The sequence below is a fragment of the Heterodontus francisci genome, chromosome 14 (assembly GCF_036365525.1).
Source record: "Heterodontus francisci isolate sHetFra1 chromosome 14, sHetFra1.hap1, whole genome shotgun sequence".
NCBI lineage: Eukaryota > Metazoa > Chordata > Chondrichthyes > Heterodontiformes > Heterodontidae > Heterodontus > Heterodontus francisci.
Window position 1 is genome coordinate 43,034,249 of NC_090384.1, and position 24,434 is coordinate 43,058,682.

The 24,434-nt window shown below is 45.2% G+C and overlaps 1 protein-coding gene across 3 annotated transcripts in view; it reads left to right on the forward strand.

Annotated features, from left to right (window-relative positions):
- LOC137377286 (anoctamin-9-like) overlaps positions 1 to 24,434 on the forward strand; it is a 178,331-nt gene that overhangs the window by 76,696 nt on the left and 77,201 nt on the right. For all 3 annotated transcript variants that reach the window (XM_068046833.1, XM_068046832.1, XM_068046836.1), the window contains exons 7-11: positions 2,319 to 2,378; positions 5,300 to 5,388; positions 7,400 to 7,534; positions 17,214 to 17,310; positions 17,659 to 17,719. In XM_068046833.1, coding sequence (XP_067902934.1) covers positions 2,319 to 2,378; positions 5,300 to 5,388; positions 7,400 to 7,534; positions 17,214 to 17,310; positions 17,659 to 17,719 — 442 coding nt within the window. The remainder of the gene's footprint in view (positions 1 to 2,318; positions 2,379 to 5,299; positions 5,389 to 7,399; positions 7,535 to 17,213; positions 17,311 to 17,658; positions 17,720 to 24,434) is intronic.

Consider the following 24,434-nt stretch of genomic DNA (forward strand, 5'->3'; position numbering starts at 1 on the left):
AACAGTGTGGAGGGCCATGAGAAGGGCTGACTGAAATAAAACAGAGGCATCAAATAAAGCTCAGCTGCTTCAGATGTGCCTCAGTGCTGCAACTGGAAGAGTTGAATTTCTCATTGGAGAATGGCTGGAAACCGAAGAGGGAAGTGAGACTCCTGGTGTCACTGCAGCAGCTGGAGTTGGCAGGGGAAGGCCTGGTGAATGCACAAAGCCCTGAAAAGAGACACGGCATCAGGGAAGGAGCAGGAGGTAAGAGAGGAGGAATAGGGGGGCGGAGGGGGATAACACTGAACAGAGAGGTCCCTGCTGGACGATGGGGTGGCCTGCTCCTGCCACCCTCTGGGAAGAGGACCTCCCTCCTCTCCCTCACGGTCTCCAGCATTATATCCAGGTGGCTTCAATGAAACGAGGGTCTGCCCTGCCCCTAGTGCCAGGTCTCCAGCTCCCTTGTGACATCTCGCTTCCCTCTGCTGCTGTGTAAGGCAGATCGCTCCCTCAGGACAACCAGCAGCTTCAGTGATGGCTGCCGTGGAAGTCTACAAGAGCCGTACACTTGATCTGACCCAGTGCTATTTTCAATCCCTCTGGCTCGAAAAGGACAGGAAACCTGGCTCCATGCCAATTAAGTGTTTACCCATTTGAAAATTGAAATCTGAATTAAAGGTCTGCTCAGGTCAGGGAAAAAAAACTCGACCCTTACCCGACAGAACCACATCGGATCTGAGCCCGACCCAGCCTGAGTCCCTCCATTGTTTCCTGCGTCCAACCCGAGCTGAGCCCGAGCCCGAGCCAACCTGACCAGGGCCCGACCCAACCACCGGAATGTTCCCTTTACCTACCTTGCGATTCCGAATCTGCTGGAAGCTGCAGCATGGGCATGATGATGTCATAGAGTCGCTCACTGCGCAGACTCAGAGTTTCCCTCCTTGACGTCCCGGACTCCCAGCTCAGGTAGGTTTTTTACTTTTAACACTTACCAGCAGAGCAAAGTTCAATACTTACTTTGTGTGTCCGAACTGGACATGGCCCGACCCAAGCCTGAAAGTTGGACCTAGAAGAGCGACCTGACCCCGACACATGTCGTCGGGTCCCGTCGGGTTTGGGTCGGGTAGCAGGCCTTTAATCTGAATCAGCTACCCAGAGGAGGCAGATTTCAGATCCAAAACCAGACCCAATTCCTGTTTCCTGCCTCCATAATGAAAATCCAGCCCTTTGAATCCTCCTCGCAATTTGCTTTCCCATCTATCTTTGTATTGTCAGCAAATTGGGCGACAATACACATGGTCTCCTCATTCACATCATTAATATAGATTGTAAATAGTTGAGGCCCCAGCACTGATCCCTGTGGCACCCACAAGTTAGTTTGCCAAGCTGAAAATGACCCATTTATCCTGATGCTCTGTTTTCTGTTAGCAAATCCTTTATCTATGCTAATATATTACCCCCAACATCGCGAGCTCTTTAGTAGTAACCTTTTATATGGCACCTCATCGATTGCCTTTTGGAAATCTAAATGCACTATATCTACTGGTTCTCCTTTATCCACCCTGCTCTTTACATCCTCTAAGAACTCTAATAAATTTGTCAAACACAATTTCCCTTTCATAAACCCATGTTGTCTCTGCTTGATTATATTATGATTTTCTTAATGTCCTGCTACTACTTCCTTAATAATGGATTCCAGCATTTTCCCAATTACAGATGTTGGGCTAACTGGATTATAGGTTCTTGCTTTCTATCTCCCTCCTTTCTGGAATAGGAGCATTAAGTTTGCAGTTTTCTAATCCATTGGGATCTTTCCAAGAATCTAGGGAATTTTGGAAGATTACAACCAATGCATCAACTATCTCTGTCTATATCCCTCTGCAGCCTCTTGGTGTCCTTCTCTCCGCTTACTTACCCAACGAACTCTGTATCATCAGCAAACCTTGATGCATTACACTAAATCCCCTCATTTAACTTATTTTTATAGATTGTAAATAACTGAGACTCAAGTACTGAACTTTGTGGAACCCCGCAAGGAGACCACCACTGTGGGTTGAGCCTTGTAGGATGTTGCACAAGACAGCTTCAGAACCTAATTTACATATGCTTATGCAGTCTACACATTCTTGCAGGGCCACACCAAGGCCCCAAATTGTGCCTTGCAAAATTGGGTGTGATTGGACTTCGGCACACAATATCATGAGGCTGATTTCATGGCTCACACTAGCTTGCGTGTGAGGCACCCCGGCTGAGTAAGGTCTTGCAAGGCTGAGATATCCTATATCTGTGAATCTATGGTAAACTAAACCTGTTTATTTGCTGCTTATATAATGCAGAAATGCTGCTGTAGAGATCGCCACGTCCAGGGATCAGAAGACCAATGCTGGCTTTGTAAGGTAACATGTATTAGCTTGTACTGAACGCATGTACAATAGTACAACTTTTGGCACATCAAGTTAGTGCATTTTCAGCCCTCAAAAAGGGAGTATTAATGAAAGAGCTGCATTGTTAATCTGTTACACATAAAATTAGTACTTTCCTTTTTGGTGCACTGTTCCTCAACCCTAATTTTGATGCATTGCCAAAGAACCTCCCTAGATTTCAATAACACATTGGTCCTGATTGCATCACTACGACTGTACTCAAGATCTGTTGTCTCATTACTAACCCTTACCTTATGGCATCTTTTTACTCTGTCTTACTTTCAGTACATCATTCCTTTTAAAAATTTGTTGCGAATCATTGAATCCCTAAGAAAGAAGATACCTGACTCTTTTAACTACTGTTGCCCTTAAATTGTACTTCCTACAGTTGTGGAAGCTGCTGCTACTTCTCAAATTATTCATCATCTTGAAAGCCCTGCTCATTGCAACTCCATCAGATCAATGCTGATGGGCCAAATGGTCTTCTTCAGTGCCGTAAATGACTTTGTCACTCTTTTACATCCAAATTCTCCTTCCCTGGGCTTTCACTGTTGACCTGCTTTCCCCCTACTATCCCATCCCGTGACCCTCAGTCTCTGATCCCTGCTTTCTTCCTGCTGCCATTCTTACCTCTGAGGTAGACAACTGGCTTGACCATCCACTGTCAGATCTGGCTAGACCTGTGTCTCTCTTTCCATAGTCAAATTCTAATATTGTGCATGACAACTATAAATACTTCTTCTCAGTAGCAAACAATTATCTCCTTTCTTCTTCTGCTCCCTTTGCCCTCACCTCTAAAACACATGTGAACAGCTGATAAACTTCAACTCAAAGCCTCAGATCATCTACTTAGTTGCCTGTTTTTTTTTTTACCTGCATCAACTCAGTCAGCCCAACTCCTAAGTTTAGGTTCCTAATTACCATTATCCTTGTCAACCTCAAAAGGTTGCTATCCACCAATGCATTGAATTGAAGCTCCTGTTTGTAAATCCTACACTCTGCCCCATCTCTCTAACCTCCGCCAGTCCTATGTGTCTGCACACAATCTCCACTCTTCTGATCTAGCCCCCTTTTCATTCCTCTTCCCTTTGCTATATGTTCAGTGTCTGAACTTTTAACTGTCTTGAGCCGACATTCTGAAATTCTCCCCCGAACCCTTCCACCTTGCTACCTTTTGTCCTACTTTCAAGAGCTTCTTCAAAGCTTACCTGTAAGACCACCATCTTCAGTCATACCTAATCTGTTTCCTATTATTGCTCAACGCCTGTTTTCATCTTTCTGAAATGCCTTGAGATGTTTACTACATTAAAGGCGCTATAAAAATGCAATTTGATAGGAAAGCCTCTCACTCCCTGCCCCAAACATTTTCCGCACAGAAAGCCTAAAGTTTGCAGAAGTTATTGCCAGGTCTGCAGTGAATTTGAAGCACTGATAAGCTGGTGAAACTTTTCATGTTGTAAGATATTTATCTTATTATTTATTCTGACTTTTCTCTTTGTTTTCTCATAACAATGTTGAGTAGGATCTGCTAGATATGGGTGTAAATATGCAAAACATTCTGTGACATTTGTCAGGGACATTGCATTGCACCCTATTGATGTTTACTGTCTCCTCAGACGTTTCACTTCTTTTTGCTGCTGACTTTCATGACATCGCCATGATTATTAGCCTACTGACTGAGAGAAGTATGGTATGTTTGTTAATCTCTCCCAACAAATGCCCCATTTCCAGCCTTTTCTTTTCAATTCCCCAGACATTGTTGTTGCCTCACAATACGCCTCCACCACTCCCTGTTTAAGACTGTCACAACACTGAGACTGCATTGGCTAAAGTCAGAAATATTATCCGTGGTGGTGACCGTGGGTTGTTATCTCTCCTCATTTTCCTCAATCTCTCCACTGCCTTTGACAATGCTGACAACTACATGGCACTGCTTTCTTTTGTTGCAACAAAGAATACATTGCTTCTAAAGGTACCCCATTTCAAACCAGCATGGTGACCATCAGTGTACCCTAGGCCTCCATCCTTAGTCCCGTGCTCTTCATTTGTTTGCTATCCATCAGCACTATCATCTGGAAGCATGGGGTAAGCTTCCATATATAAGTCAACAAGGTTCAACTTTGCCTCTGCTTCTTTCATCAATCCCAAGACTATTGCTACAGTCTGATAAGATCTGGATAAGCCAAAATTTTGTATGTCAGTAAACCAGAAACCATTGGAGGAAAGACTCATTTGTGTAACTGACTACATTGATTCCCCGGGGGAAGACAATGCTGGGGGTTGCTATCTGCGTGGGCCACATGGCATTCTTCAATGATATCAATGAGGAATTCTGAGTGTGCCACAAAGGTAGCAGCCTGTGATGCTGCCGGCCCCAGAGAATCAATGTAAGCCTCCGTAGCATCACTACGTGAATTGAATTTTCCCCTCCTCACTTTGACTCTTGCTAGCACATACCCTGGTCTGGATTCAGTTGATCCTCTTTTCTCAGGTAAAGATTGTAGGTGTGGAAACTTTGATTACACTCCCTTCTCCCTGATGTTTTATTTATTCTCCCTCTTGCGTGGTATCTACTATAATTCCCTTTACCCTGTAAAACGTTTTGAAATATCTTCTATATGAAAGAAGCACTTTAGAAATGTAAGTTGTTGTAATCTGCAAGTCTTCAATCCATTTTGAAAGGCTATTGGTAGTCAGCACAACATGGACATGCACATGGAGTTAATACAAACAAAAAGAAATGTTCAGGCTGAAGATTTCACTGATAAACCTTCCAGTAAACCATGCAAGAGAGACCACAAAACTCAATTTTGAGTCTTGCTGAATGCATTGAGAACTTAAGTCTTTCAGGAAAGGCACCAGCTGAGATTCTGATTTCTTTTTGTTTCACTTAGGAAGACATTTGCGAGAGAGAACGCAAGTTGCGGCTTGAGTGGGCTGAGTGGAGATGCTTATTTAAGCACCAACCTATCAATGAAATAAGGTAATACACTAATCTGGCATATCAGACCAGGGGTTGTAAAATAGTGATGTACTAATTTGATACTTGATACTTGAGATCTTTTTAAAATTTGTTCGTGGAATGTGGGCATTGCTGGCTAGGCCAGTATTTATTACCCTCCCTAATTGCTCTTAAGAAGGTGGTGGTGAGCTGCCTTCTTGAATCGCTGCAGTCCTTGGGATATAGGTACACCAACAGTGCTGTTAGGGAGGGAGTTGTGGCTATAAACATGGACTTTCCAAGATAAAATTGCACATCACGGGGTCTAGGTGGTTCAGTAGGTTAGGACATTGACTTTCACCTGTAAAACATGATAATGAGATGAAAGTCTCTGATTGTATATTAAACAAATTTAGTTGATCTCAACCTAGTTACTACACATTCACACACAATACTTTGACATTGAGATGGCAACTGTGAGCAATGGAAAATTGTCATACTGTGGCATCCTTAAGAGGTTGGAGCTGTGGCATCCGACTGGTACAGGTTACCATTTCAGACCTCTGTTGGAAAATACTTCCTTCATCTCCTAACTCATGTCATTTATATTGCTTGAGAATTAGGGAACAGACAGTGCATCCAGATTGTGCCACACAATGGTGCCCATGGAGCCAAAAGAAGTTGATACACCATGCATATTTTTGTACCATTTTTTCAGAATGGAACTGTTACTGGCAAGACTGGCATTTATTGTCTATCTTTACTTGATGTTGAGAAGGTGCTGGTGAGCTGACTTGAATCGCTACAACGTATATGGTGAAGATGCACCTATAGACTTGGGATGAAAAGTGATAAGTAACATTTGCACTGCACAAGTGCCAGACACTGACCATCTCCAATATGAGAGAATTTCCATCACCAGGTACTTCACCATCAGCATCCTGAGGGGGTCACCATTGATTAAACTCAAGTTGAACAGCCACATAATTGCTTTGGCTAGGTCTTTTGTGCTAAGTGGAATGAAATACTCTCCTCTTGCAGCTGCGGTAATAGTCATGAAGCTCAATACCATCCAGAACAAAGCAGTCTGCTGGTTCAGCACCCAAACCACTAACTTGAACATCCACACCCTCCACCAACGGTGTACTGTGGCTGCAGTGTGTACTACCTCCCAACTCCGAGAAGTTTAAGAGCATCAGCTGCATGGGAACACTATAACCTCCAAATTTCTCTCCAAGTCACACATCTTTCTGACTTGGGACATATATTGCCATTTATTCATTGCTGCTGGGAAAAATTTCTGGAACTACCTACCTAACAGCATTGTGGAAGTACCTTAACCACTTGGACTTCAGCAGTTCAAGATGCAGGCCCATTACCACCTAGTCAAGGGCAACTAGAGATGAGCAATAAATGGCAGCCTTGCCAGTGGTGCCCACATCCAAAGAGTGATTAAATAAATAAATATAGGGATTGCCTCCATTTGTAGCTAATTTTCATATTAATTTGATGTGTCCTATAATATTTGTTTCATGTCGTAATGGCAACAGCATGCATGTGTAATAAGCTTTTCATACATGTTCACATATGCCACACCTACCCTGTTCTATTTCTTTACATAAACAAGCCTTTGCATTTTTTCACAGGCTATTAAGTTTCTTCTTGACCTCATTCATGCTCTGGGAGGTTGTGGAGGCAAGATTGACTTTACTGCCAATTTTATTCCAGATGTGCAGATACCTGGCCTTGGGATGTTTACTCCTGTTCCCTGGACAAATAGTCTCACTCCATTCCAGTAGTAGCTGTATAGGTTCATTAATACATCTGAGAAATAGGTGTTTTAACATTCCTAGAAACAAAATAGGGAAACATATTGCTCCCCCTGTTCTTAACCAGATATTAATCCAGCTTTTATGAAAAATAAAAGTTAACCAGCATGCTATTGTTGCTTTTGGTGGAAGTCTGTTTCACAAATCTATTAACTTGTGAGCAGAAAAATTATTTTTCTGATCATGTTCATCTTGAATGTCTTGCTGTATGTCTCTGTTTGCAGGGAGTATTTTGGAGAGCGAATTGCCCTGTATTTTGCCTGGCTTGGCTGGTATACCACCATGCTGATTCCTGCTGCTGCATGTGGAGTCTTGGTTGTTCTGTATGGATTAATCTACTTTGAAAGCAATCAAGTGAGGTACAGTACAGGCCATATGTTTCAATCACTGTGCAAATGGAGTGCTTATATCTCAGCTTATAACATGTAATACACAAGAGATTTTCAACTAGATCTGCTGAAACACCAGGATAAACTGCTTGAAGATTTGTAAAAATTCACAATAATAATCACAGTATTTGCTGCGGCATGGATGCGCTATAGCCATGAGTGCAAAAATGGCTGAAATTTCAAGTCATACGCTGACAGCTCAACTGTTGTTGAGGAACCAGCTGGAAATGTTCTTCACTCTTAGACAGACTGAGAAAGGCAGAAGACCAAAACTTCAACATAAACTGCTGATTAAAATTAAGGTGGCTGCGAGTAGTGAAATTGCTGGAGAAAGTTGTATTCTAGTCTAATGTGTTCTAGCAGGAGATGTGTCCTTGAATCCAAGGTTTTGTAGTGCGATTTTTAAATTTAATAAACCTTGGAACTGTGCACTCTCCAGCTGATTAACCTCAAACTGGTGAAAGATTCCTGCCATAAGAAAACACGGGTGATGTTAGCATTCATAAATCTGAGAAATAGTTCGAGTTCTAATCTTGTTGCAGAATTTACATTATGTTTGAAAGTGAGATAGTTCAGTCTGAAGCCAGGATGTTAAATTTGAACAAAGAAAATTATAAAAGTAAGCAGGGCAAATTGGTTAAGGTGGATTGGGAAAATACATTAAAAGGTATGACAGTACATAGGCAATGGATAGTCTTTAAATAAATACTACATAGTTTACAGCAACTATACATTCCTTCAAGGCACAAAAACCCCAAAGGTAAAGGCAGTCAACCGTGGATAACAAAGGAAGCTAAGGATTGTATAAGATTACAAGAAAAGGCCGATAAAGTTGCCAGAAATAGTAGTAAACCGGAGGATTGGGAGGATTTTAGAATATAGCAAAGGAGAATCAAGAAACTGATAAAGAAAAGGAGAATAGAATATGAATGTCAGCTAGCAAAAAATATAACAGACTGTAAAAGCTTCTACAGGGAAGTAAAAAGGAAATGTTTTTCTAAGACAAATGTGGGTCCATTACAGGCAGAGTCAGGAGAATTTATAATGGGGAATAGAGAAATGGCAGAGAAGATAAATGATTAGTTTGTGTCTGTCTTTATTGAGGAAGATACAAGAAATCTCCCAGAATTAGAGGTCCAAAGGATTAGAGAGAATGAGGAATTGAAGGAAATTAGTATTAGTAAGAAGGTTGTATTAGAGAAATTAACGGGACTGAAGTTTGATAAGTCCCCAGGACTTGATATTCTACATCCAAGAGTGTTGAAAGAGGTAGTTGTGGAAATAGTGGATGCATTGGTGATCATCTTCCAAAATTCTATAGATTCTGGAGCGGTTCCTGCAGATTGGAAGGTCGCAAATGTCATCCTACTATTTAAGAAGGGAGGGAGAGAGAAAACAGTGAATTACAGACCTGTTAGCCTTACATCAGTCATTGGGAAAATGTCAGAATCTATTCTAAAGGATGTGATAAATGGACACTTGGATAATAATAATCAGATTGGGCATAGTCAACATGGATTTATGAATGGGAAATCATGTTTGATGAACCTGTTGGAGTTTTTTGACGATGTTACGAACAGAATTGATAAAGGGGAGTCGGTGGATGTGGTATACTTGGATTTTCAGAAGGCTTTTGATAAAGTCCCCCACAGGAGATTGGTTAGCAAAATTAAAGCACATGGGATAGGACGTAATATACTGGCATGGATTAAGGATTGGTTAACAGGCAGAAAGCAGAGAGTAGGAATAAATGGGTCATTCTCGCGTTGGCAGGCTGTGACTAGTGGGGTACCGCAGGGATCAGTGTTTGGGCCCCGGCTGTTCACAATAGATATCAATGATTTGGTTTTGGGGAACAAATATAGTATTTCCAAGTTCATGGATGACACAAATTTAGTTTAGTTTAGTGTTTAGTTTAGTGATACAGCACTGAAACAGGCCCTTCGGCCCACCAAGTCTGTGCCGACCATCAACCACCCATTTATACTAATCCTACCCGAATTCCATATTCCTACCACATCCCCACCTGGCCCTATATTTCCCTACCACCTACCTATACTAGGGGCAATTTATAATGGCCAATTAACCTATCACCCTGCAAGTCTTTGGCATGTGGGAGGAAACCGGAGCACCCAGAGGAAACCCACGCAGACACAGGGAGAACTTGCAAACTCCACACAGGCAGTACCCAGAATTGAACCTAGGTCGCTGGAGCTGTGAGGCTGCGGTGCTAACCACTGCGCCACTGTGAATGTGTGTTGTGAGGAAGATGCAAAGGGGCTTCAAGGGGATTTGGACAGACTTAGTGAGTGGGCAAGAACATGGCAGATGGAATACAATGTGGAAAAATGTGAGTTATCCACTTTGGTAGCAGGAACAGATGTGCAGAGTATTTCTTAAATGGCAAGAGATTTGAAAGTGTAGATTTATAAAGTTTCCTGGGTGTCCATGTCAATAAGTCACTGAAAGCTAACATGCAGGTGCAGCAAGCAATTAGGAAGGCGAATGTATGTTAGACTTTATCGCAAGAGGATTTGAGTGCAGGAGGAGTGAAGTCTTGCTTCAATTGTATAGAACCTTGGAATACTGTGTGCAGTTTTGGTTCCCATACCTTAGGAAGGATATTATTGCCACAGAGGGAGTGTAACGAAGATTCATCAGACTTGTTCCCAGGATGGCAGGACTGTCCTATGAAGAGAGATTGGAGAAACTGGGCCTGTATTCTCTAGAGTTTGAAGAATGAGAGTAGATCATCAAGCGGCACTTGCTTAGTAATAACCTGCTCAGTGACGCTCAGTTTGGGTTCTGCCAGGGCCACTCAGCTTCTGACCTCATTACAGCCTTGGTTCAAACATGGATAAAAGAGCTGAACTCAAGAGGTGAGGTGAGAGTGACTGCCCTTGACATCAAGGCAGCATTTGACCGAGTATGGCATCAAGGAGCCCTAGCAAAACTGAGGTCAATGGGAATCGGGGAAAGAACCCTCCACTGGCTGGAGTCATACTTAGCGTCAAGGAAGATGGTTATGGTTGTTGGAGGTCAATCATCTGAGCTCCAGGACATCACTGCAGGAGTTCCTCAGGGTAGTGTCCTGGGCCCAACCATCTTCAGCTGCTTCAAACAAAGAACAAAGAACAATAAAGCACAGGAACAGGCCATTTGGCCCTCCAAGCCTGCGCCGATCTTGATGCCTGCTTAAACTAAAACCTTCTGCATTTCCGGGGACCCGATCCCTCTATTCCCATCCTATTCATGTATTTGTCAAGATGCCTCTTAAACGTCATTATCGTACCTGCTTCCACCATCTCCCCCGGCAGCATGTTCCAGGCACTCACCACCCTCTGTGTAAAGAACTTGCCTCGCACATCCCCTCTAAACTTTGCCCCTCTCGCCTTAAACCTATGTCCCCTAGTAACTGACTCTTGCACCCTGGGAAAAAGCTTCCGACTATCCACTCTGTCCATGCCGCTCGTAACTTTGTAAACCTGTATCGTGTCACCCCTCTACCTCCATTGTTCCAGTGAAAACAATCCGAGTTTATCCAACCGCTCCTCATAGCTAATGCCCTCCAGACCAGGCAACATCCTGGTAAACCTCTTCTGTACCCTCTCCAAAGCCTCCACGTCCTTCTGGTAGTGTGGCGACCAGAATTGCACGCAATATTCTAAGTGTGGCCCAACTAAAGTTCTATACAGCTGCAGCATGACTTGCCAATTTCTCTACTCTGTGCCCTGACCGATGAAGGCAAGCACGTCGTATGCCTTCTTGACTACCTTATCCACCTGCGTTGCCACTTTCAGTGACCTGTGGACCTGTACGCCCAGATCTCTCTGCCTGTCAATACTCCTAATGGTTCTGCCATTTACTGTATACTTCCCACCTGCATTAGATCTTCCAAAATGCATTACCTCACATTTGTCCGGATTAAACTCCATCTGCCATTTCTCCGCCCAAGTCTCCAACCGATCTATATCCTGCTGTATCCTCTGACAATCCTCATCACTGTCCGCAACTCAACCAACCTTTGTGTCGTCCGCAAACTTACTAATCAGACCAGCTACATTTTCCTCCAAATCATTTATATATACTACAAAGAGCAAAGGTCCCAGCACTGATCCCTGCAGAACACCACTAGTCACATCCCTCCATTCAGAAAAGCACTGCTACCCTCTGTCTTCTATGACCGAGCCAGTTCTGTATCCATCTTGCCAGCTCACCTCTGATCCCGTGTGACTTCATCTTTTGTACCAGTCTGCCATGAGGGACCTTGTCAAAGGCTTTATAACATCCACTGCCCTTCCTTCATCAATCATCTTTATCACTTCCTCAAAAAACTCAATCAAATTAGTGAGACACGACCACCCCTTCACAAACCATGCTGCCTCTTGCTAATAAGTTTGTTTGTTTCCAAATGGGAGTAAATCCTGTCCCGAAGAATCCTCTCTAATAATTTCCCTACCACTGATTTAAGGCTCACCGGCCTATAATTTCCTGGATTCTCCTTGCTACCCTTCTTAAACAAAGGAACAACATTGGCTATTCTCTAGTCCTCTGGGACCTCACCTGTAGCCAATGAGAATACAAAGATTTCTGTCAAGGCCCCAGCAATTTCTTCCCTTGCCTCCCTTAGTATTCTGGGGTAGATCCCATCAGGCCCTGGGGACTGTTCTACCTTAATGCTTTGCAAGACACCCAACACCTCCTCCTTTTTGATAATGAGATGACTGAGACTATCTACACTCCCTTCCCTAGGCTCATCATCCATCAAGTCCTTCTCTTTGATGGATACTGATGCAAAGTACTCATTTAGTACCTCGTCCATTTCCTCTGGCTCCACACATAGATTCCCTAATCTGTCCTTGAGCGGGCCAACCCTTTCCCTAGTTACCCTCTTGCTCTTTATATACGTATAAAAAGCCTTGGGATTTTCCTTAATCCTGTTTGCCAATGACTTTTCCTGACCCCTTTTAGCCCTCCTGACTCCTTGCTTCAGTTCCTTTCTACTGTCTTTATATTCCTCAAGGGATTCGTCTGTTCCTAGCCTTCCAGCCCTTACGAATGCTTCCTTTTTCTTTTTGACTAGGCTCACAATATCCCGCACAAAAACAAGAAATGCTGGATTCACTCAGCAGGTCTGGCAGCATCTGTGGAAAGAGAAGCAGAGTTAACGTTTCGGGTCAGTGACCGAAGAAGGGTCACTGACCCGAAACGTTAACTCTGCTTCTCTTTCCACAGATGCTGCCAGACCTGCTGAGTGAATCCAGCATTTCTTGTTTTTGTTTCAGATTTCCAGCATCCGCAGTATTTTGCTTTTATCACAATATCCCGCGTTATCCAAGGTTCCTGAAACTTGCCAAACTTATCCTTCTTCCTCACAGGAACATGCTGGTCCTGGATTCTAATCAACTGACATTTGAAAGACATGTCAGATGTTGATTTACCCTCAAACAGCCGCCCCCAATCTAAATTCTTCAGTTCCTGCCTAATATTGTTATAATTAGCCTTCCCCCATTTTAGCACCTTCACCCGAGGAATACTCTTATCCTTATCCACAAGTACCATAAAACATATGGAATTATGGTCACTGTTCCCGAAATGCTCCCCTACTGAAACTTCGACCACCTGGCCGGGCTCATTCCTCAATACCAGGTCCAGTACGACCCCATCCCTAGTTGGACTATCTACATATTGTTTCAAGAAGCCCTCCTGGATGCTCCTTACAAATTCTGCCCCATCCAAGCCCCTAGCACTAAGTGAGTCCCAGTCAATATAGGGGAAGTTAAAATCACCCACCACTACAACCCTGTTACCTTTACATCTTTCCAAAATCTGTCTACATGCCTGCTCCTCTACCTCCCGCTGGCTGTTGGGAGGCCTGTAGAAAACACCCAACATCGTGACTACACCCTTCCTATTCCTGAGCTTCAACCATATTGCCTCGCTGCACGACCTCCGAGGTGTCCTCCTGCAGTACAGCTGAGATATTCTCCTTAACAAGTAATGCAACACGCCCACCCCTTTTACATCCCCCCTCTATCCTGCCTGAAGCTTCTAAATCCCGGAACATTTAGCTGCCAATCCTGTCCTTCCCTCAACAAAGTCTCTGTAATAGCAACATCATAGTTCCAAGTACTAATCCAAGCTTTAAGTTCATCCACCTTACCTGTTATACTTCTCGCATTGAAACAAATGCACTTCAGACCACCAGTTCCACTGTGCTCCGCAACATCTCCCTGCCTGCTCTTCCTTAGTCTTACTGGCATTTACTAGTTCCCCCTCATTTATTTCACTTGCTGTCCTACTGCTCTGGTTCCCACCCCCCTGCCACACTAGTTTAAACCCTCCCGAGTGACGCTAGCAAACCTCGCAGCCAGGATATTTGTGCCCCTCCAGTTTAGATGCAACCCGTCCTTCTTGTACAGGTCCCATCTGTCCCTGAAGAGATCCCAATGGTCCAGATATCTGAAACCCTCCCTTCTACACCAGCTGTTCAGGCACGTGTTTAGCTGCACTATCTTCCTATTTCTAGCCTCACTGGCACGTGGCACAGGGAGCAATCCCGAGATTACAACCCTAGAGGTCCTGTCTTTTAACTTTCTGCCTAACTCCCTAAACTCCCCCTGCAGGACCTCGTCACTCTTCCTGCCTATGTCATTGGTACCGATGTGTACCATAACCTCTGGCTGTTCACCCTCCCCCTTCAGAATGCCCCCTGTCCGTTCAGAGACATCCTTGACCCTGGCACCAGGGAGGCAACATACCATCCTGGAGTCTCTTTCACGTCCACAGAAGCGCCTATCTGTGCCCCTGACTATAGAGTCCCCTATAACTATTGCTCTTCTGCACTTTGTCCTTCCCTGCTGAACAGTGCCAGCCATGGTGCCACTGCTCTGGCTGCTGCTGTTTTCCCCTGATAGGCCATCCCCCCCAACAGTATCCAAAACGGTATACTTGTTAGAGAGGGGGATAGCCACAGGGGATTCCTGCACTGACTGCCTGTCTCTTCTAGCGGTCACCCATCTATCTGCCTGGGTGTAACCACTTCTCTAAAACTCCTGCCTATGACGCTCTCTGCCACCTATATGCTCCTAAGTGCATCCAGGTGCTGCTCCAACCGATCCATGCGGTCTGTGAGGAGCTGCAACTGGGTACACTTCCTGCAGATGTAGTCATCCGGAAGGCTGGAAGCGTCACGGACCTCCCACATCTCACAGGTGAAGCACTTCACCCCTCTAACTGACATTTCTAGCAGTAATTAATAAATTAATTTAAGATAAATAAATACTTATTAAATCCTTACTAAATTGTTCGAACTATATGGTCCCTAGTGCTAGATTCCTACTATAAATATTAAATGCTAACTAAATACAGTAATCTCCTCTCTCTGGTTTAGTTACTCTACTTACTAATTCATTAATTAGGGTTTTAATCAATTTTTTTCAATGTTTTATTTTCAAATTCAGTTAAAAAAAATTCCCTAACAAGCCAATCAGATCACAGCATTCCTGTGAAGTCACTTTCAGTTTTTTTTAACCGCAGGTAAGTTTTTTATACTTACTGGTCCGGAACTCTGCCCTCTGAGTCTTCTCCCAGTTAGCTGTGCTCTTTGGAAGACCTTCCTTCAATCATAAGGTCAGAAGTGGGGATGTTCGCTGATGATTGCACAATGTTCAGCACCATTCGTGACTCCTCAGATACTGAAGCAGTCCGTGTAGAAATGCACCAAGACCTGGACAATATCCAGGCTTGGGCTGATAAGTGGTAAGTAACATTCGCGCCACACAAGTGCCAGGCAATGACCATCTCCAACAAGAGAGAATCTAACCATCTCCCCTTGACATTCAACGGCATTATCATTGCTGAATCCCCCACTATCATCATCCTAGGGGCTACCATTGACTAGAAACTGAACTGGAGTAGCCATCTAAATACCGTGGCTACAGGAGCAGGACAGAGGCTAGGAATCCTGAGGCGAGTAACTCACCTCCTGACTCCCCAAAGCCTGTCCACCATCTACAAGGCACAAGTCAGGAGTGTGATGGAATACTCTCCACTTGCCTGGATGGGTGCAGCTCCAACAACACTCAAGAAACTAGACACCATCCAGGACAAAGCAACCCACTTGATTGGCACACCATCTACAAACATTCACTCCCTCCACCACCAACGCACAATGGCAGCAGTGTGTACCATCTACAAGATGCACTGCAGAAATGCACCAAGGTTCCTTAGACAGCACCTTCCAAACCCGCGACCTCCACCAACTAGAAGGACAAGGGCAGCAAATACATGGGAACACCACCACCTGCAAGTTCCCCTTCAAGTCACACACCATCCTGACTTGGAACTATATCGCCGTTCCTTCACTGTCGCTGGGTCAAAATCTTGGAACTCCCTTCCGAACAGCACTGTGGGTATATCTATCCCAAATGGACTGCAGCGGTTCAAGCAGGCAGCTCACCACCACCTTCTCAAGGGCAATTAGGGATGGGTAATAAATGCTGGCCTGGCCAGTAATGCCTGCATCCCATGAATGAATTTAAAAAAAATCTAATTGAAAGCTACAAAATACTTAAAGGGATAGACAGGGTCGATGCAGCTAAGATGTTTCCCCTGGTTGGGGAGTCTAGAACCAGGGGACACAATTTCATAATAAAGGGGGAAGCCAATTAGGACAGAGATGAGGAGAAATTTCTTTACTCAGAGGGTTGTGAATCTTTGGAATTCTCTACCCCAGAGGGCTGTGGAAGCTCAGTCATTGAGTATGTTTAAAGTAGACATTGACATATTTCTAAATACAAATGACATAAGGTGATATGAGGATAGTGTGGGAAAAAGGCATTGAAGTGGATGATCAGCCATGATCATATTGAATGGTGGGGCTGGCTCGATTGGCTCAATGGCCTACTCCTGTTCCTATGTCAACTTTACAAGATTTGTTGCAGGGTATTGCTCTGCACTAAATATCTTGGCAGAACTATAATGAATATATTTTGCATATCATTGTATAAAAGTCCTGTAAAACAGTGTGCCCTTTGTTTTAAACATGCACAACATCATGGGAGATTCACTCCTTCATTATTTTTATATATTGTTAATTACCCACTTCACTCACCTTATCTCTCATTGCATCCAGGATTTGTTGATAAAATTGATTTGTTTTCAGCAGGATAGCAATTGGGAAGCTACTATTGGGAAGCCATAATTGACCTCAATTTCCTGGGCAAAGGAGGCAAAAATCAGCCCAAATTCCTGCTCCTCATCACCATCTAGCAACTCCTACAAATGTGTGGCCTTTTTCAGTTCTATTTTCAAATATCGCTGCTCAGGGACAAATTGGACTTTTCAGTTCAATATCATTGGGTGGTCATGCTATTCATGGGATGAGCCTTGAATAAGGGTCCAGAAACACATGGGGTAGTAGCTTTGCTCAGGATCTCAGGTGCAAAGAAAGCAGCTACAGTGGCTCGCAGGCTGGATTATGAGAACCACTGATCTAAGATTTTAGGTGTTGCAGAAATGGAACAAGATTTTCTTAAGTCAGCAATTAGCCAGCTACATTATCTAAGCTCTCTCTGTTCTTAGAGCATTTTTGCTGTTGTGTAATGCATGGCTTTAATTGACTCTCTTTTCTTCCCATGGACCTCAGTAAGGAGATATGCAATGCCACTGGGATTATCATGTGTCCACTTTGTGATCGGCGTTGTCAATACTGGAGGCTCAACGAGACATGCTCCTATGCTAAGGTACAATACAGCACACAAGCAGTGGGGGACACTCTTGGGAAAATGGCATCTCCAGATGAAATAATGGGCTAATTTTCAACTTGCCACCTGGGCAGATCAGCCAGTTATGATTTCATTTCCAGTAATTTGCCATTGCCGAGCAGCAAGATGAAAATCTACCCCTTTGTGTTTGCTAAGTAATCCAGGACATTTCTAAATAGTTGCTTGTTTCTGTGTTGTACGTCATTGGTTCATTAATCATATGCAAAGAGAAAATTTATGGCTAAGGATTGAGGTGGGGTTAAGATGTTTTTTTCATTCTCTGTGAACAGTTCTCGTAAGAAACTTCTTTTCATTCTATTCCTGCAGATCACACAACTATTTGACCACGAAGCAACAGTTGTTTTCGCAATGTTCATGGCAATCTGGGGTATGCATTTTCCGTAGTCCAATGTTGGCTTTCATTTTAATTTAAAAAAAAGTTAATCCAGGTGATAAATTAAAAGGCAATCCATGACCTATAAAACATACTACAACACTATAGTATGACCAACTGTAGTGCATAGCACCAAGAGTGAATTTAATATGGATTACTCCATTAGGAATCATGAACTATATAACAGGCATATTGACCGGCACGCTGGTTTCATGTTGTCTTTTCTGCTGCTAGTGATATTCTTCAGGAGGGGTGAAAGCAAGCCCTGGAAACCCATCCAATTTAGAATTGAGTCCAATTAAGTCAGTTAATGAGCTCATTGTCAGCTTGTTGAGGGATAGCTTGGGATCTTGGTGGGGGCACAAAGATTGCACACTGGATCACTGGAGGCGGCAACACAGCGGGAAGCCAGTGATGACCACACCATAAACTTAGGTGGGACCATAAAAGGGAGCAGGGCTGAGAGGGGCACTCAGCCATTGGCACACAGGTGACATCAGGTGTGCACAGTTTATGGGGAAAGTGGTCTGTACACGCTCAGGCAGTGGTAAGTGTTCTGATCCTCCTGGCATCAAGGGGCATAGGAAGAGAGGGTTAGGCTTCCAGGCATTATTGGGAGTCTAGATGAGGGCAAGGAAGGCAGCAGGTGATAATGGGATCATGATTCTTAGATATTAGGTCTACTGATGATGAGGAGCAACATCCTCAACAGCAGAGGTAGAGCCCTGGGCATGCAGAGGGCAGAAGGGAACGGAGGCCATACCTGCAGCATAGTGTATATTGCCAAAGAAGAAGCTACCTGGACATGTCAGAGAACCAGTGCCGCAGGAGACTGCGACTGTCTAGGCAGATGGTCAGAGATTTGTGCCCTCATCACAGAAGACCTCCAATCTCACAGCACTGCTTGCCATGCCCTACTAGTAGCTGACAAAGTTACTGTGGCCTTGAACTTCTTCGCCTCAACTTCTTCCAAGGATCAACTGTGCACTTTGGGGGTCTCTTGCAAATGGCTGCACACCACTGTATATTGCAGGTCACTGAAGCCCTATTTGCGATAGCTGGATATTACATCCATTTAAACAGATGGGGCCTCAGAGGGCAGTGGGTTTTGCATCCATCGCCGGATTCCCACAGTTGCAGACCATCATCAATTGTGCCCATGTGGCCATGAAGGCACCCAGTGACCCTCAGTGAGATTCATCAACAGGAACGGCTTCCATTCCCTCAACGTTCAGCTGGTCCCCGACTACAACAAGAGCTTCCTCCATGTGTGCACTCATTTGGCTGGCAGCTGCAATGACTCTTTCATTTTCTGGCAATCCAGGGTGCTTCAGCTCTTCGTTCCATCCCTCAAACTACGTGGATGGATTCCAGGAGACAAGAGTTATCCCTTGAATAGATAGCTTCTCACCCCTTTACATGACCTCAAGATGAAGCCAGAGGCCCTACAACCAAAGCCATCCACTCACAAGGACTACCATCGAGCAGGCCATCAGACTTCTGAAGATGCGGCTCCTGTGCCTGGACTGGTTGGACGGTGCCCTGCAGTACACTCTTGGTCCTGGGCATTATGATTGGTCTGCTGAGCTTTCCATAACATGGCCCTGCAGAGGTGTAGAACATAGAACAGTACAGCACAGTACAGGCCCTGCAGCCCACGATGTTGTGCCGACCCTTTAACCTACTCTAAGATCAAACTACCTACATACCCTTCATTCTACTATCATCCATGTACCTATCCAAGAGTCGCTTAAATGTCCCTAATGTATCTGCTTCTACTACCACCGCTGGCAGTGCATTCCACGCACCCACCACTCTCTGTGTAAAGAACCTACCTCTGACATCTCCCCTAAACCTTCCTCCAATCACTTGAAAATTTTGCCCCCTGGTGATAGCCTTTTCCGCCCTGGGAAAAAGTCTCTGGCTATTCACTCTATCTATGCCTCTCATCATCTTGTACACCTCTATCAAGTCACCTCTCATCCTTCTTCTCTCCAATGAGAAAAGCCCTAGCTCCCTCAACCTTTCTTCATAAGACATGCCCTCCAGTCCAGGCAGCATCCTGGTAAATCTTCTCTGCACCCTCTCTAAAGCTTCCACATCCTTCCTATAATGAGGTGACCAGAACTGAACACAATATTCCAAGTGTGGTCTAACCAGGGCTTTATAGAGCTGCAGCATAACCTCGCGGCTCTTAAACTCAATCCCCATTAATGAAAGCCAACATCCCATACGCCTTCTTAACAACCCTATCAACTTAGGTGGCAACTTAGAGGGATCTATGGACGTGGACCCCAAGATCCCTCTGTTCCTCCACACTGCCAAGAATCCTGTGTTTAAGCCTGTATTCTGCATTCAAATTCGACCTTCCAAAATGAATCACTTCACACTTTTCCAGGTTGAACTCCATCTGCCACTTCTCAGCCCAGTTCTGCAACCTGTCAATGTTCCGTTGCAACCTACAACAGCCCTCCACACTATCCACAACTCCAGCAACCTTTGTGTCATCTTACTAACTCAGCCTTCCACTTCCTTATCCAAGTCATTTATAAAATCACAAAGAGCAGAGGTCCCAGAACAAATCCCTGCGGAACACCACTGGTCACCGAGCTCCAGGCTGAATACTTTCCATCGACTACCACCCTCTGTCTTCTATGGGCCAGCCAAATCTGTATCCAGACAGCCAAATTTCCCTGTATCCCATGCCTCCTCACTTTCTGAATGAGCCTACCATGGGGAACCTTATCAAACGCCTTGCTAGAATCCATATACACCACATCCACTGCTCTTCCTTCATCAATGTGTTTTGTCACATCCTCAAAGAATTAAATAAGGCTTGTGAGGCATGACCTGCCCCTCACAAAGCCATGCTGACTATCTCTAATCAAACTATGCTTTTCTAAATAATCATAAATCCTGTCTCTCAGAATCCTCTCCAATAATTTGCCCACCACCGACGTAAAACTGACTGGTCTGTAATTCCCAGGGTTATCCCTATTCCCTTTCTTGAACAAGGGAATAACATTTGCCACCCTCCAATCATCTGGTACTACTCCAGTGGACAGTGAGGACGCAAAGATCATCGCCAAAGGCGCGGCAATCTCTTCCCTTGCTTCCCGTAATAACCTGGGTATATCCCGTCTGGCCCCGGGGACTTATCTATCCTCATGTCTTTCAAAATTTCCAGCACATCCTCCTTCTTAATATCAACCTGTTCGAGCAAATCAGCCTGTTTCACGTTGTCCTCACAAACGTCCAAGTCCCTCTCACTAGTGAATACTGAAGTAAAGTATTCATTAAGGATCTCCCCTACCTCCTCCGACTCCAGGCACAAGTTCCCTCCACTATCCCTGATTGGCCCTACCCTCACTCTGGCCATCCTCTTGTTCCTCACACAAGTGTAGAACGCCTTGGGATTTTCCTTAATCCTACCCGCCAAGACTTTTCATGTCCCCTTCTAGCTCTCCTAAGTCCATTCTTCAGTTCCTTCCTGGCTACCTTGTAACCTCTAGAGCCCTGTCTGATCCTTGCTTCCTCAACCTTAAGTAAGCTTCCTTCTTCTTCTTGACTAGCTGTTCCACATCTCTTGTCATCCAAGGTTCCTTCACCCTACCATCCCTTCCTTGCCTCATCGGGACAAACCTATCCAGCAGTCGCAGCAAGTGCTCCCTAAACAACCTCCACATTTCTGTTGTGCATTTCCTTGAGAATATCTGTTCCCAATTTAAGCTCCCCAGTTCCTGCCTAATAGCATTGTAATTCCCATCCCGTCTGCTCCTATCCCTCTCCATGACTACAGTAAAGGTCAGGGAGTTGTGATCACTATCACCGAAATGCTCTCCCACCGAGAGATCTGCCACCTGGCCTGGTTCGTTGCCAAGCACCAAATCCAATATAGCCTCCCCTCTAGTCGGCCTATCTACGTATTGAGTCAGGAAACCTTCCTGGACACACCTGACAAAATCTGCTCCATCCAAACTATTTGCACTAAGGAGGTTCCAAACAATATTAGGGAAGTTGAAGTCACCCATGACAACAACCCTGTTACTTCTGCACCTTTCCAAAATCTGCCTCCCAATCTGTTCCTCCGTGTCACTGTTGCTATTGGGGGGTCTATAGAAAACTCCCAATAAAGTGACTTCTCCTTTCCTGTTTCTGACTTCTACCCATACTGACTCAGTAGACAAACCCTCCTCGACGACCTCCATTTCTGCAGCTGTGATACTATCCCTGATTCGCAATGCCACTCCCCCACCTCTTTTACCTCCCTCCCTATTCCTTTTGAAACATCTAAACCCCGGAACATCCAACATCCATTCCTGCCCCTGTGATATCCAAGTCTCCATAATGGCCACAACATCATAGCTCCAAGTACTGATCCATGCTCTAAGTTCATCACCCTTATTCCTGATACTTCTTGGATTAAAATAGATACACTTCAACCCATCATACTGGCTGCAACTTGCCCTGTCAACTGTCTAACCTTCCTCACAGACTCTCTGCACTCTGTATCTGCCTGTTCAACAGCTACCCCATCCACTGATCCGTAGCTCCGGTTCCCATCCCCCTGCCAAACTAGTTTAAACCCTCCCGAAGAGCTCTAGCAAACCTCCCGCTCAGGATATTGGTGCCCCTCCAGTTCAGATGCAACCCGTCCTTCTTGTACAGGTCCCACCTTCCCCAGAAGGTACCCCAATGATCCACATATCTGAAGCCCTCCCTCCTACACCAGCTCTGTAGCCACGTGTTCAGCTGCACTCGCTCTCTGTTTCTAGCCTCACTAGCACGTGGCACCAGTATCAATCCTGAGATTACTACTCTGCTCGTCCTGCCTTTTAGCTTCCAACCTAACTCCCTATATTCGCTTTTCAGGTCCTCATCCCTTTTCCTAGCTATGTCATTGGTACCGATGTGTACCACGACTTCTGGCTTCTCCCCCTCCCCCTTAAGAATCCCATAGACCTTGAAGAGGGTGAGGCCCTGGAACAACACAGCTCATCGGAGGAGGATGAAGAAGATACAGAACAGAGAGATGCCCTGGCTGGACAGGGAGGTGGTCGGGACTGGCGCAAGACTGGAAGGTCGCATCTGGATGCCGTCAATGTCAGGGATCATCTGATCCAAGCACTTTTCCGCCGAGCCACTCTAGCCCAGGAGATGGCATGGTCTGGAACTCACTTTGAGCTGCCTGTGACAACACTTCCATTGAAGACGCAGCCTTGAGTAGATCTACAATTACCAACAATGCTTGATGCAGATCTGTCCAGGAGTCTCTCTGTCCCCCTTCAAAGACCTTTGCTTCCCTTCACTTCTTTTTGTGTTTTGCCATTAAAGAATGGAAGCTGACAAGTCTGACATCATGTGCCAATATTTACATTGTGTTCAGAAAGCAAAAAAGTGGACATTTATAAGTGGAACCTACCCCAGGTGAACCACTCAATGCTCTGCCTGACAGTGTCCTCGCACCCAGCCACTTCTACGCAGTGCTCCCCTTGTGGCCTTGGATGAGGTGGAGGTAGCCTGCTGACATGTCTTTGCTTGCAGCTAAGATGCATGTGACACCTCCAAGGCTGCTGCACCGACATCAACGTGGGAGCTGCCTCAGTCACTAGGCCCTGCTGCATTGATGATCCAGCAGTCAGAAGCCAAGTAGGCCGATGATGATAATGGTGCCCATGAAAGGTGGCATCCTTATCCTCCTCGGTGACTGCCTCAGCCCTTGGCTGGTGCTCCGAATGGCTGGAGGGGAGCACCATTAAGGGCACAACTGGCATCCAAACATCTGTATGCCATCAACTGGTCCATGCTACAGAGTGTGGCATGCATTCTGTGCATGTCAGTGTGCAGTTCCTGCACTCACTCAGAGTGTTGCCACATATGGCTCTCCATGAGGTTGGCCACTCTCTCAATGGAGGTGCTCATGCATTTAATGCCCTGACCCAAGATAGCATACATGGACCGCCCCCTCCATTCTCAGCCCATGTCTCTGCCCTGCTCTGACATGTGGGAACACATCTATTGCTGCTGGTCTAAGCAGAGCTTCCTTTCCTGTGACACCCAAGGCCCTACATCTGCTCTCAGTTGAGCAAGTCCGCGTCTGTTCTCCATTCTCCATGGGGGGCTGCCCGCAGCTGCCTCTGCCTCTCTCACCTCTTCCTGCCGATTAGTGCCATGCTCATCACCCAGTACTACCCTCTCTAAATGCACATGAGGACCCACTGATGTGAGTGCATCTGCTGTGGTGGAGGGCATGCTTGTAAGATGCGACGGTGCTGGCTCTGCTGCCTCAATTTCTTCCGATGACCCCAGTGCCATTACAGGACTCAGACATTGCTCCTCCACATCAGAACCTGTGGGAGACACAAGAAGAGGTAATAAGAAATAGCCTTTGAGAGCAGAAGCCTTTACAGTGCTGAGACTTTCCACTGCAGCTGAGTCTTTGGCATGCTGTTAGACAAGGAGGAGTGCACAACACCCCCTTCACCTACAGATTGCAACATCTTTTCATCCTCTTCACCAAGTACGCCCATTTCTCCTTCCCCGACTTGTTCTTGCGGGGCCACCCTTGTAATCTCCACGGCTTCCTCCTCCATGCCAGTCACGTTGTGTACACTCCTGTCAGAGTCCTCTCTCTGGCATTGTGCGCCATTTTCTCCGGTCAGAGAAAGAGAAAGAAAGAAAGAGAAAAAGAGAGAGAGAGAGAAGCACT